The following is a 15,000-nucleotide window of genomic DNA, read 5'->3' as shown; positions in this document are numbered from 1 at the left end:
ACAGATAATAGTTCTGTCTCTCTCTCTCTCTCTCACACGGATAATAGTTCTGTCTCTCTCTCTCTCTCTCACACGGAAAATAGTTCTCTCTCTCTCTCTCTCTCTCTCTCTCTCTCTCTCACACACACACACACACACACACACAGATAATAGTTCTGTCTCTCTCTCTCTCACACACAGATAATAGTTCTGTCGCTCTCTCTCTCTCTCACACACACACAGAGATAATAGTTCTGTCTCTCTCTCTCTCTCTGTCTCACAGATAATAGTTCTGTCTCTCTCTCTCTCACACAGATAATAGTTCTGTCTCTCTCTCTCTCTCTCTCTCTCTCTCTCACACACGGATAATAGTTCTGTCTCTCTCTCTCTCTCTCTCTCTCTCTCTCACACGGAAAATAGTTCCGTCTCTCTCTCTCGCTCTCTCACACGGAAAATAGTTCTGTCTCTCTCTCTCTCTCTCTCTCTCACACGGATAATAGTTCTGTCTCTCTCTCTCTCTCTCTCTCTCTCACACACACACACAGACAATAGTTCTGTCTCTCTCTCTCTCTCTCTCTCTCACACAGATAATAGTTCCGTCTCTCTCTCTCTCTCTCTCTCACACGGATAATAGTTTTGTCTCTCTCTCTCTCTCACACGGAAAATAGTTCTGTCTCTCTCTCTCTCTCTCTCTCTCTCTCAAACGGAAAATAGTTCTGTCTCTCTCTCTCTCTCACACGGATAATAGTTCTGTCTCTCTCTCTCTCTCTCACACACACACACAGATAATAGTTCTGTCTCTCTCTCTCTCTCACACAGATAATAGTTCTGTCTCTCTCTCTCTCACAGATAATAGTTCTCTCTCTCTCTCACAAACACACAGATAATAGTTCTGTCTCTCTCTCTCTCACACACACACACACACACACACAGATAATAGTTCTGTCTCTCTCTCTCTCTCACACACACAAAGATAATAGTTCTGTCTCTCTCTCTCTCACAGAGAATAGTTCTGTCTCTCTCTCTCTCTCTCACAGATAATAGTTCTGTCTCTCTCTCTCTCACACAGATTATAGTTCTGTCTCTCTCTCTCTCTCTCACACAGATAATATTTCTGTCTCTCTCTCACACACAGTTATTAGTTCTCTCTCTCTCACACACAGTTATTAGTTCTCTCTCTCTTTCTCTGTGTTCCACACACAGATAATAGTTCTGTCGCTCTCTCTCTCTCTCTCTCTCACACAGATAACAGTTCTGTTTCTCTCTCTCACACACACAGAGATAATAGTTCTGTCTCTCTCTCTCTCTCTCACACACAGAAAAGTTCTGTCTCACACACAGATAATAGTTGTCTCTCTCTGTCTCACACACAGATAATAGTTCTGTAGCTCTTTCTCTCTCTCTCTCGCAAAGATAATAGTTCTGCCTCTCTCTCTCTCACACACACACACACACAGATAATAGTTCTGTCTCTCTCTCACACAAACACACAAAGATAATAGTTCTCTCTCTCTCTCTCTCTCCATTTCAGACACACACATCGTTCTGGGCATTGAGAGTTCTGGTAAACTGGGATGTGATGATGTTGTCACTTCACCTTTCTTTTGTCTCTCTAGTTTGTTGACTGAGAGCGGCGGAGTGTTGATCATGCCTGTGGTTCCTTTTAGTTGTGCTGCCACAGCTACATCTGCCAAAGTCCATCTTTGCACATCATAGTTTCCTAATTTACACACCCTCTACCTGGACATGTCTAATAATCTAGTCTCTCTGTCTGCTGAGGTTCACCTACCCCTGATGTCATGACGTTACTGTCTCAGCTGCCATGGCTCCTCCCACCACCCCATGATGCCCCCTGTTGTAGCCCCCCACACCTCCACCCCACACAGCTACTTCCCCGCTGCCCTTCATGGATGATCTCATACAGGAAGAGTTTCGGTCATGTGCACACCGTCGGGACCAGACAAGGACTTCTAGAAAACCACACTAGACATTAATTGCTTATTGTTCCATATTTCTTTCTTTATTTTTCTCCATCTCACTACTTATTCTGCTCCTTATTGTCTATATTCTTACTACTGTAATGTCCGTTATTGTCCAGAGGACCCCACCAGTTTACAGCCCACCAGAACCAGTGCACCGAGGACACTGTCAGCACTGACATCCACACGTCTCTCACACATCTGGAGGACATGGACAGTTATGCTCCAGTGCTGTTCACTGATTACAGTTTAGCAGTCAACACAGTCACCCCAACCAAACTGACTGAAACACTCACCACTGGACTCACACCCTCCTTCTGTAAATGGGGCTGAACTTTCTAACAGACAGAATCAGTCAGTCAGAACTGGCAATGTACATCCAGCACAAGGACTGAGAACAATGGGACCCCCCAGGACTGCGTGGCCGCCCAGTATAACACCAGCATCATCAAACTGGTTTGACTGATCACTGGATGAGACAGCATACAGGAGGGAGGTGACAGACATGGTGACATGGTGTCATGACAACAATCTCTCCCTGAATGCAGACAAGACCAAGAAGATGATTGTTGACCCAAGGAGGAAGGAGAAGCAACAGCACACACCACTACAGACAGGAGAGATGGAGGTGAACTCCTTCACCTTCCTGGAGTTCACATCAGTGAGGACCTCACCTGGACCTACAACACACCCCACATCAGTGAGGACATCACCTGGTCCTACAACACACACACCCCACATCAGTGAGGACCTCACCTGGACCTACAACACACACACCCCACATCAGTGAGGACCTCACCTGGACCTACAACACACACACCCCACATCAGTGAGGACCTCACCTGGACCTACAACACACACCCCACATCAGTGAGGACCTCACCTGGACCTACAACAAACACCACATCATAAAGAAATCCCAACAGTATCTGCTGTGTCCTCTGTTTATGTACGATACCCAGCATGACCTGCAGGTTAACACTCTCCTGACATCAGAACTCTGAAAATGTTCAGCTCTTGTTCAGTTTTATTGACAACAGGAGGAAACGTGAAACTGAATCACATGAAAGACAAATCAACAACAAGCCAGCCACAACAAGTACCGATATACACAAAACACAATGCAGCAAACTTCACAGAGAATAACATTATCCACCAAATAATGATCTGTGATTACAAATAACAATACAATAAACTACACCCAACCACAATGTTTTCAAAAGGTATGAGATGTACGCAGACAACTGCATTAGCACGGCTATAATAACTACAATAACTATAATAACTACAATAACTAGAACTCTTGGAGTTGTATTCTCTCACTCTACGATCGCTACACACATAAACCGACTCGCTGCTACTGACACCCTGTGGTTCATAAATGAATTACAACTAACCTCAAAAAATGGAACAGAGTTTATAAACTCCTGACAGAACAGCATCTGTACTTCCTGAGGAGGCTGAGGAAATGTAGCATGTCAACTAAAACTCAGCAGTTCCTACAGGAGAATGATGGAGAGTGAACTCACCAGCCACCACAGTATGATATGGGAACTGCACTACTCAAGAATGGAAGACTCAGTTTTCATTATTTTCTCATTCTCACTCTTTCATAAACACACACAGACACCAACACAGAAACACATACGCACACCCACACACACACACACACACACACACACCCACACACATACACGTAAGCACACACAAACAAACCCACATACGCATGCACACACTAACGTTCCATACCTGAGAGTGTCCAGTCTGCAGTGGGGATCCTCCAGTCTAGCAGAGAGCAGCTTCACTCCTGACTCTCCTGGGTGGTTGTACGTCAGGTCCAGTTCTTTCAGGTGGGAGGGGTTTGACCTCAGAGCTGAAGCCAGAGAAGAACAGCCTTCCTCTGTGACCAAACAACCAGACAGTCTGCAGAAAGGAGGGAAACAGGTAGAGAGAGACAGAGAGTGAGATGCACTTCCAGAGCAGCCTGCATGGGGCAGCTAGAGAGGCTGGTAACTGTAGTGGAGGTTCCTCCACTCTCATCTCTCTCCGGCGTCCTCCATGGTAGATGGTTTTGTTCACTCTTCTCCAGATCGCTGCTGTCTGTGTTTATTTTTGCTCTTATTTTTATTCAGCCCTTCAGAACTCTAGTGCACTATTAACCTACATCAGAAGAACCCCAAAGCTGGACTTACACTGTGTGATTTCAGTGGTCTTATTAGACTGTTACATGTCAGACTGTATGAGATGATGCCAGTAAAATCTTGGCAGAATTCTACATCTGGCTGTGATAACAGGAGTAAAAATACTGTCACATTTCTGGACCTGTGACTCAGAGATAAAGTCTAAGAATCCTAAGCGATGCATACTTTTTTTGGAAGTTGCAAAGCTGATGCCAGACTTTCACAAGTGTCCTCAAGATTACAGATAGCTAGACTGCAAGTAGATACAACTGACAATACAATATAGTCTACAGTAGATACACTAAATATTACAATGTAAGTCACTCTGGATAAAAGCATCTGCCAAATGCTGTAAAAGTAAATATAAATGTACTCTTATGTGGTCATGGAACTGTCTTGGCTTTATAGGACATTTCTGAGAAATAGATATCCAAAATCAACCTGAATGAAACATGAATTCACCCAAAGGTATTATTATTTTAATAGGAGTTTATGAAAAATAGTAGAGTGAAATCTGTCCAAACTTACTCTGCTGATACTCTGCAAATTCAGTCTATACAAAATGAGTGCATTATTTCGCCTAAAGGTAGTTTGACTTTAATATGGATTTATGAACATTGTACAGTGAGTGTCCAAACTTACTCTGCTAATAGTCAAGGGCTTCTACTCACATGTGGTAGTGGAACTGTTTTTGCATTTTGTTAAAATTCAGAAAAATATGTAAAACTTCAATATAGATTTATTAATGATCTGGTGATGGCCAAGGGCCACCATTCAACTGGCAGTGGAATATTTCAGCGCTGGAGTTCCCCTGCCCTGCACATTTGCCACATTTCACTAGTGATGACCCCTGTTTCAGCTGGCCGTCAAGATCTATAATAACCTTCTGAGAAACATTATGTAGAAAAAGCATTTTCCACAATGCTTATTAAACTGTGTAAATATATTAGCAATTGTGTTTAATCTAATTATGCAATTAAAGTAGTTCAATCAAGTAAACTGTATTTTGTACTTTTAAATGTAGTAAACGTGCAAGTCCATCGAAGCTCTTAAAAATACAGCGAAATACCGTAAAATCGCGCATATAGCCGCAATGAATTTAAACCGCGGATGACTTGACCGTGAATCGCTAAAGCGCGGATAGCGTGATCGCGGTTGTAACCTAGTGACCACCTGTAACCTAGTGAACACCTGTAACCTAGTAACCACCTGTAACCTAGCTACAAGCTTTAAATGTGTTTAAACTGATGTAGGGGACGTGACTGATTAATACACAGCTGTACTTCATGAACACCAGATGTTATAAATCACATCCCCGTCAAATCTCCCGTCACACCCTCACCCTCCTCCCTCCTGCTCTCAACTACGTGAAGATCCAACCGCATTTCTCCTAAAGACTGTAACTTGATTGTTGCAAAGACAAGAAGTCCAATCTTGCTTATTGACGGTTTGGTCAAATTGTTGAGACTGTTAGCTGGTTAGATATCTGTGCTGAACAGTAAACAACTAAACAAATCAACATAGCTAGACTTTCTTTGCTAACATTAGCTAGTTAGCTGTTATCCATGAATGACGATCAGAGATTCAGTGAAAAACTCACACAGGCTTTACCTGTCTGTCTTAGTCCATCTACTTTTACTTTTTGTCTGTCCCTTTCTGATATTTTCCTTTTCTCTTGGAAATCACCATAGCAGCAAATATCCTCCAATTCCAGTTTGAGATTTTCTGTCATTTTCATGATCCACTACAGTTCTCTTCACCTCAGTAAGTTAAAACAGCTCCCCTGATGCTATTGGCCACTGTAATGACGTCATTCAATATTCTGCCGCCCCGGCCGTCCTACCACATATGTGATTGGATAAAATTACTGTCAATCAAAATGAGAAACTTGTCACTCATATTTCTGTTACTGCTGGAAACAAGTGCTTCTTGGATATTCATGTAATTACTACCTTTATTTTTTTCAAATGGTACAATTAAAAAAATTTGTGGAGTGTTTTTATTGTACCTTTTGACATTTTTTAATACGTCAACATAGACTTCCTAAAAACACAAGGGCAACAATCACAAGGTTATTACTGTATTTCTAGACCAAACTGTTTTCTGCTGTTTCGTGTGCTCCCAGTTTTAGTTGAGAAAAATATTAGGAACATTATCTTCACTACATATAATGGTGTTATACTGTTTCTGACCATTCTGGTGCCCTACACACACCCAAACACACCCTACTGCTACCACACTACAGTTACAGTGAAACTACAAACACTCCATAACTGCAGCCTGATAAGATTTAATAGACAGACTGAACACAGGCATGCTAATAGAACACAGATTTGTACCTTCAGTTTCCAGAGTTGGCTCTGTCCTAGTACAATTCCCCCAAGTTATTTGAGCCAGTGTTGGGTAGTGTAGTCTATTGTGTGGCTGTGTATATCAACATAAAATATTGTGGGTGTAGAAGATTACTGTACATTCACTGAGTGGATTTGAGCTTGTTACATCTACTACTGTATTTTCTTTTCCCTCTTCTGGTTTAAACCTGAAGACAGGTTTGGGGTGGAGCAGGTGTTGGATTTGGTTTTTATTCTGTCTTATACTCCCCATAGAGACAGATGGCATGTTTGTAGATCTCTATTACTTTTTTGTAATAATGGTTTGTGCTCAGAATAAAGTGTCTGTTGTGGTCTCTCCCCCTACACTGGCAAATAACAGAGATGTATAAAGGTTGGTATCTCTCTCTAATCATCTGCAGCTGAAATAACCAGCAACTAAAAATGGCTGCCTCCAACACTCCAAACACTAAGATAAAACTGATGATTTTCTTCATAATTTGTGAACCCTAAAGACGGCCATGTTACTATATTGTGTGGGATGTAGCTTGGACACATATTAATGTGCAACATATTAAAACTGTAGCATAGCCATTGTATTAGAGTGTTGCTATGAACAATGCATTAAATAAGAGTTTTACACATTTTTTCCGTTTTTTTTTTTAACAGAACAGTGCCTTGACTCTCCCACTATTTGTATTTTATATCTTTTCCCTGCAAAACACCTTCACTATTGTTTCTGAACTTCTGAGCCCTCCAGACATCTTGTGGTTTTAATTCTTTTCTGTGGTCAGTGTTTGTTCTCCTGTATGGAGGAAGCAGAAAGACAAGGAGCACAGCAAGGGGTCCAGTGCGGAGCACATTCCATCAGTGGTGGTCACACACAGATAATAGTTCTCTCTCTCTCACACACACAAATAGATCTGTCTGTCTCTCTCTCTCTATTTCCCACACACACACAAACTCACAGATAATAGTTCTGTCTCACACTTACAAATAATAGATCTGTCTCTCTCTCTATTTCTCTCTCAAATGCATGCACACACACACACACACACACACACACACACACACACACACACACATACAGATAATAGTTGTTTCTCTCTCTCTCAAACACAAACATACAAATAATAGATCTGTCTGTCTCTCTCTCACTATCTCTCACTCTCTATTTCAGAGACACACACACACACACACACACACACAGATAATAGTTCTCTTTCTCTCTCAAACACGTCGATAACAGTTCTGTCTCTCTGTCACTCACCCAAACACAGATAAAAGTTCTCGCTCTCTCCCCCTCACACACACACACACACACACAAACACACACACACACACACACACACACACACACACACACACACACACACACGCACACAAATAATAGTTCTGTCTCTCCCTCACACACACACACACATACACACACACACACACACACACACGTTTCAATTGAGGTGAAGCATTATAAACAGTAAATGAAACATACTTGTGTCAATCTGTGTAATAAACAAGATTTCAAACAGTAATTATATTGGTCTTGAACTAAACAGTGTGAGGTCTGCTTTACTGTGTATAAACAGTAGTCATATTGGCTCTGAACTAAACAGTGTGAGGTCTGGTTTACTGTGTATAAACAGTAGTTATATTGGTCCTGAACTAAACAGTGTGAGGTCTGGTTTACTGTGTATATACGGTAGTCATATTGGTCCTGAACTAAACAGTGTGAGGTCTGGTTTACTGTGTATATAGAGTAGTTATATTGGCCCTGAACTAAACAGTGTGAGGTCTGGTTTACTGTGTATAAACAGTAGTCATATTGGTCCTGAAATAAACAGTGTGAGGTCTGGTTTACTGTGTATATACAGTAGTCATATTGGCCCTGAACTAAACAGTGTGAGGTCTGGTTTACTGTGTATAAACAGTAGTTATATTGGCCCTGAACTAAACAGTGTGAGGTCTGGTTTACTGTGTATAAACAGTAGTCATATTGGCCCTGAACTAAACAGTGTGAGGTGTGCTTTACTGTGTATATACAGTAGTCATATTGGCCCTGAACTAAACAGTGTGAGGTCTGGTTTACTGTGTATATACAGTAGTCATATTGGCCCTGAACTAACAGTGTGAGGTCTGGTTTACTGTGTATAAACAGTAGTCATATTGGTCCTGAATTAAACAGTGTGAGGTCTGGTCTACTGTGTATAAACAGTAGTCATATTGGCCCTGAACTAAACAGTGTGAGGTCTGGTTTACTGTGTATAAACAGTAGTCATATTGGCCCTGAACTAAACAGTGTGAGGTCTGATTTATTGGCTGGGAAATACTTTTAGCACCAAATGTCCAGTTGAGGCCTGCAGAACATATTTATTGGGGGGACAGATGGGACCAGAGGACATCTTGTGGTGACACACTAAATGGCCTTACAGCACACAGGAATTTCAGGGTACACAAGTTAATACAGTGGTAAAACCACTATTATAGTGTATAATAAACTACATACTGTTTAATTCCTTATCAGATTATGATATTCACATGAGGTCAGTCAGGGAATTAATTAACCCATAAGATTACAATTTGAATGAATCATCACCAATAAATCAAGGGTGTGGGTTACATAAACATAAATATTATTACTTGAGAAAGGTTTCATTTCTGTCCAGCACTTAATATTTTATATCACTTACAAGTATCTTCCATTCTTTGATTCATCCCCTCGAAAAAGGTTGTATTTCAAGATTTCAAAAATTCTGTGTGTGGTTATAATTCTACATTTAGTTATAATTCTATAGTTATAATTCTTCTATTCTATTAGTTATATTGCTACATTTGGTTAGAATTCTACATGTGGTTATAATTCTACGTGTGGTTATAATTCTCAAATGATGAATTATGGGTGCAGAAATGTCTGATCTAAAGTTCTGATGTAATACAAAACACCACACATGCTATGCACCACACACACACACACACACACACACACACACACACACACACACACACACACACACACTTCACTCCTTCTCTCCTCCTAATCTCCTGATTACTGATTACTGTGTCTTGTGTGTCTTTCTTTCTCTCTTGTAATTAAGTCCACAGGTTCACTCATCCAGTGCTGAACATTGTTCCTCACTACTGTGTTCAGATGTCCTGAGTTTACTGTCAGCTGTCTACTCAGTTTCTCTCTCTGCTGACTCCACGTCTTCTACCATCACTGTTCTATTTTAGTTTGATGTCTCTGGCTTGATGAAAAAATTAGCAGCCAACATTCACTCCTAAGTCAAGCTAATATGATGTTAGCGTGAGGTATCTAGGTGTAGTAATCAACATTATACTGTAACTTGGCAAGCTTAAGGTTACTAATATTAGTCAACTACATGTTTCATAAAAACACCTGTGGAGAGAGATCACAGGTTTATCTTAAGGAATAACCAATAAACCTTTCAGGTCTATTGAATGAATATTAACTTGTTGCGTTCTTTCCTCCCGCATGGCTGTCAGTTCAGCTCATCTCAACATGTGTTGAACACACAGTGTAAATCATAATGAGAACAGGGTCTCCCACCCAAAAACACAAGGGAATCATGTGATTGTAAAAGTGTCCTGCAATGTGCCCAGAACCTCAATGGTTCAGCTTTAAATGTTTTAATTAAGATTTTAAGGGCTTTTATTTGCAGAGAGATTAGAATGACTGATGTTTACAGTGTTTCCATACATAAACTAGATAAAATCACTCAGTGAAAATCTTACATTAAAACACTTCATTTTACAACACAGCTGTTGGAGTTTCTGAATATATTCATCCTGTAAGACATTTTGCAAAATTTCTGTGCTCAGGTGACCAAAAATGCAGCTTGTGGACAAAATGCCAAAGCGCCTAGTTGAAGCAGCATTGTAATAAATACACCTGTACATGTGGACAAGGACTCATCTGTGTCTTCTCTTTACAATGTTATATTTCTCTTCTAGACTTGAAAATCTGCTTATGCATCACAAATGTAACTCTTTGTCTCCACAGTGTGGTCATTTAATGAAATGCAGCAAGGTTTGAACAGAAAACTATATTTAGAAATATTTAGAGAAGAGAACTTTATAATATAATATAAAAGTGTACATTTCCTTGCATTGCCTTGCCTGGCAATGTTTGTTTAATACTGTACTATAAGGGAGTTGACACTGACCTTTTTAAAATGGCTCTTTTTTTACATTCAAAAATAGTCACAGAAACTCACCTGAGAATCTCCAGTTTACAGTGTGAACTCTTCAGTCCAGCACAGAGCTGCTCCACTCCTGAATTCTGCAGGTCATTATTATTCATCTCCAGCTCTCTCAGTGAGTTTTCTGTTTGTAGAACTGATGTGAGAGATTTGCAAGACTCTTCCGTGAGACCACAGCCAGATAGTCTGTAAAAGAGTAAATACAGTAAATACATTTTCAGCCTTTGAATTTTACAAACACAGCAACATTTCAACATTACCGTGTCTTCATCAAAGACAAAATGGACAAAGACATGACAAATAACATTCATTAGCAACCTAAGACAGGTGACCAAATAATGGATGGTTGGTTCATAAGTCAGTGAATGGCAGTTACCATAATCAGAGTCCAAATATCAAAATATCCCACCTTTAACACCATAACAGGAAACAGAACAAGTTTTGTTTACAGTTCTGACTGAGTACAACTTGAGCAATTGAGGGGTAAGGGCCTTGCTCAGGGGCCCAGCAGTGGCGGGGCTTGAACCAGCAACCTTCTAATTAAAAGTCAAGTACATACAGAGCTGAAGGTGTAGTACTGGAATCAGTTGGTGTTAATGATGTTAGTTTATTTTGACTTAAACCTATTTACAACTAGATTATGACAAATTGCCTTGGTAAAATATTTAAACAATGAAAATGTTTCAGATGAAGTCATATTAACACCTACACCTTTACATAGTGTTTCAGATGTAGTCATATTAACACCTACACCTTTATAATGTGCCCAATCATCATCATCAGCTCTAAAGAAAACCTGTGATAAAGTTTGAAAACTGCCATCAGTGTGAAATATATATATGTGTGTGTGTGCGCGCATGTGCGCACATGTGTATGCATTGGTCATGCTCATCCTTGTGCACTTTTCTCTGTATTGGTCAGTAGTGGTTGAACTGTAATGTTGGTCAGAAAGCTGAACTGATAGTTCATATTTGAATCCTTTTGTATGTTACACTGTGGTGTGGTGTGGTGTGTGTGTGTGTGTGCACGTGTACACACTGATAGTTCATACTTATACTTGAACTCTTCTATATGTTACACTGCAGCACATTTTCTCTGACTGTTTTACTAAAAGTGTGAACTATAAACACCGTTGGCCACTGTTTTAAATGTAGGACCATTCTCAACACACAGACACACAACTACCCATGACATCAAATATCATTTAACCATCATTAATACGTTTAGACTAATGAATCACTGGATTGTATTGAATCACTGGACAGTGTTACTACATTCCAATGTTCCACAACTTTATGGTTTAACTTAAGCACCTGGTGATGGGATCTCTCTATCCTGCTCTCTCTCTAATGTTCTCTCTCTCTCTCTCTCTCTCTCCTTTTCATTTTTCACAGAAGACCTTCTGAGTCAAGCACATCCAGTGCTACACCCACTGTTCATCTCTAAATGAAAATACTCACATGGCTTTTCTGGATGCTTTGACCACTGGCAGCATTCTCAGCAGACATTCCTCTGATGGGTCATATTTCCTCAGGTCAAACTCATCCAGCTCCTCTTCAGAGTTCAGCAACACAAACACCAGAGCTGACCACTGAGCAGGAGACAGTCTGGCTCTATGACAGTTAGCTCCTCTGCTCAGGTATGTTTGGACTTCCTGCACTAGTGAATGATCATTCAGTTCATTCAGACAGTGGAACAGATTGATGGATTTCTCTGTAGAGGGACTGTCACTGATCTTCTTCTTGATGTACTTGACTGTTTCCTCTCTGCTGTGAGAGCTGCTTCCTGTCTGTATCAGTAGGCCTAGTAAGAGAGTCTGATTGGACTCCAGTGAGAGACCCAGAAGGAAGCGGAGGAAAAGGTCCAGGTGTCCATTTTGACTCTGTAAGGCCTTGTCCACTGCACTGTTGAGGAAGACAGAAATTGGGGTTTTGGAAATACTGAAAAATCCAGAGTATTTCTGTTGCAGCACATTGGTGTTGGTGGAGATGAAGGACATAAACACATATACAGCAGCCAGAAACTCCTGAACACTCAGATGTACAAAGCTAAACACCTTCCCCAGCTGTAGCTCAAACTCCTGTCTGAAGATCTGAGTGCACATTCCTGAATACACTGTCATTTCTCTGACATCAATGCCACTGTTTCTCAGGTCTTCCTCATAGAAGATCAGGTTGCCTTTTTCTAGCTGTTGGAGAGCCAGTTTTCCCAGTGCCAAAACATGTTTTCTCATGTGACGTGGGTGAGTGGTACCTTTTTGTCCTTTCATACTTCGTCCATACTTTTGATCCTTGTGTCTGAGCTGAAAGATCAGGAAGTGTGTGAACATCTGAGTCAGAGTCTTGGGGATTTCTCTAATCTCTGCTTCACCTAACATTCTCTCTAAAACAGTGGCTGCAATCCAACAGAAGACTGGAATGTGGCACATGATGTAGAGGCTTTTTGATGACTTCATGTGTGTGATGATTCTATTGGCCAGGCCCTGATCACTGATTCTCTTCCTGAAATACTCCTCTTTCTGTGGATCACTGAACCCTCTTACCTCTGTTACCTGATCAACACACTCAGGAGGGATCTGATTGGCTGCTGCTGGCCGAGAGGTTATCCAGAGGAGAGCAGAGGGAAGCAGATTCCCCTTGATAAGGTTTGTCAGCAGCACATCCACTGAGGTTGACTCTGTTACATCCCACAATCTCTCATTGTTCTGGAAATCTAGAGGAAGTCTACACTCATCCAGACCATCAAAGATGAACAGAATTTTGTAGTATGTATAATGTTTAGGTTTTAATTCACATGTTTCTGGGAAAAAGTGATGAAGAAGCTCCACCAGACAGAACTTTTTCTCCTTCAGCAAATTCAGCTCCCTAAAAGGAAGTGGGAATATGAAGAGAACATCCTGATTTACGTTTCCTTCAGACCAGTCCAGTATGAACTTCTGCACAGAGACTGTTTTACCAATTCCAGCCACTCCTTTAGTCAGCACCGTTCTGATGGCTTTGTCTTGTCCTGGTAAGGGTCTAAAGATGTTACTGCATTTGATGGGTGTCTCCTGTGTTGCTGGTTTCCTGGACGCTGCATCAATCTGTCTCACCTCATGCTCATTATTAACCTCTCCACTCCCTCCCTCTGTGATGTAGAGCTCTGTGTAGATCTCATTCAGAAGTGATGTGGTTCCCTGCTGTGAGATTCCTTCATGAATCTTCTGACATTTGTCCCTCAGTTTGAATTTGAGCTTTCTGTGGCAAGCAGGGGCCAGTTCTGATAAAAGAGAAAGACAACAGAACACATGCTAATCTCTTTTAGATTCAGATTCATTCATAAAAGACTCATTACAGGAGTTACAGGAAAAGAGATAAACAGATTGTTATAAATAGATTGTTTATTCCTGCTAGATTGGCCATGAAACTTCCAGTGGTAAATCTTAGTCAATTCAGGGACTGACAGCCTTAAATTTGAAGATTGACAAACATTGTATTATACATTATTTTGTTGATAATATTTACTGGTTATCAATAACACCGAATGGTCAGTAGTTAGAAACCAGCTGAGGTTCCACCACACACATTGGTAACCATCACCTGACTGAGGAGATCTACAACCCAGACTGGACAAGGAGGGGAGGGGCGACAACCTGTGATCTGTGAGATAGGACCTGTGTTCTAATGTGATCTGTGAGATAGGACCTGTGTTCCAATGTGATCTGTGAGATAGGACCTGTGTTCTAATGTGATCTGTGAGATAGGACCTGTGTTCCAATGTGATCTGTGAGATAGGTCCTGTGTTCCAATGTGATCTGTGAGATAGGACCTGTGTTCCAATGTGATCTGTGAGATAGGACCTGTGTTCTAATGTGATCTGTGAGATAGGACCTGTGTTCTAATGTGATCTGTGAGGTAGGACCTGTGTTCTAATGTGATCTGTGAGGTAGGACCTGTGTTCTAATGTGATCTGTGAGGTAGGACCTGTGTTCTAATGTGATCTGTGAGGTAGGACCTGTGTTCTAATGTGATCTGTGAGATAGGACCTGTGTTCCAATGTGATCTGTGAGATAGGACCTGTGTTCCAATGTGATCTGTGAGATAGGATCTGTGTTCCAATGTGATCTGTGAGATAGGACCTGTGTTCCAATGTGATCTGTGAGATAGGACCTGTGTTCCAATCTCAGTTCCAAAGAATAAAGTGACACTTTCTTTGAAGTGATGCTTTTAACATTAAATAAATGCTCAAAAGACCCCCAGTAACACATCAGTGATGTAACAGAAGTGACACATCTGAAGACATTCAGTAGATTAATTAATTCAGTAGTGTTTTAATT

General features: G+C 40.9%; 1 protein-coding gene across 1 annotated transcript in view; it reads right to left on the bottom strand.

Annotated features, from left to right (window-relative positions):
* Positions 1-15,000, bottom strand: part of LOC145657453 (NLR family CARD domain-containing protein 3-like) — an 82,246-nt gene that overhangs the window by 55,435 nt on the left and 11,811 nt on the right. Inside the window, exons 7-9 of the mRNA XM_081712162.1 lie at positions 12,146-13,943; positions 10,701-10,871; positions 3,708-3,881 (exon numbers count right to left, since the gene is read on the bottom strand). Coding sequence (XP_081568288.1) covers positions 3,708-3,881; positions 10,701-10,871; positions 12,146-13,943 — 2,143 coding nt within the window. The remainder of the gene's footprint in view (positions 1-3,707; positions 3,882-10,700; positions 10,872-12,145; positions 13,944-15,000) is intronic.

Source organism: Electrophorus electricus, chromosome 1, assembly GCF_041902795.1.
Source record: "Electrophorus electricus isolate QZ-2024a chromosome 1, ASM4190279v1, whole genome shotgun sequence".
Classification (NCBI taxonomy): Eukaryota; Metazoa; Chordata; class Actinopteri; order Gymnotiformes; family Gymnotidae; genus Electrophorus; species Electrophorus electricus.
This window is presented reverse-complemented; position numbering and strand designations above follow the sequence as displayed.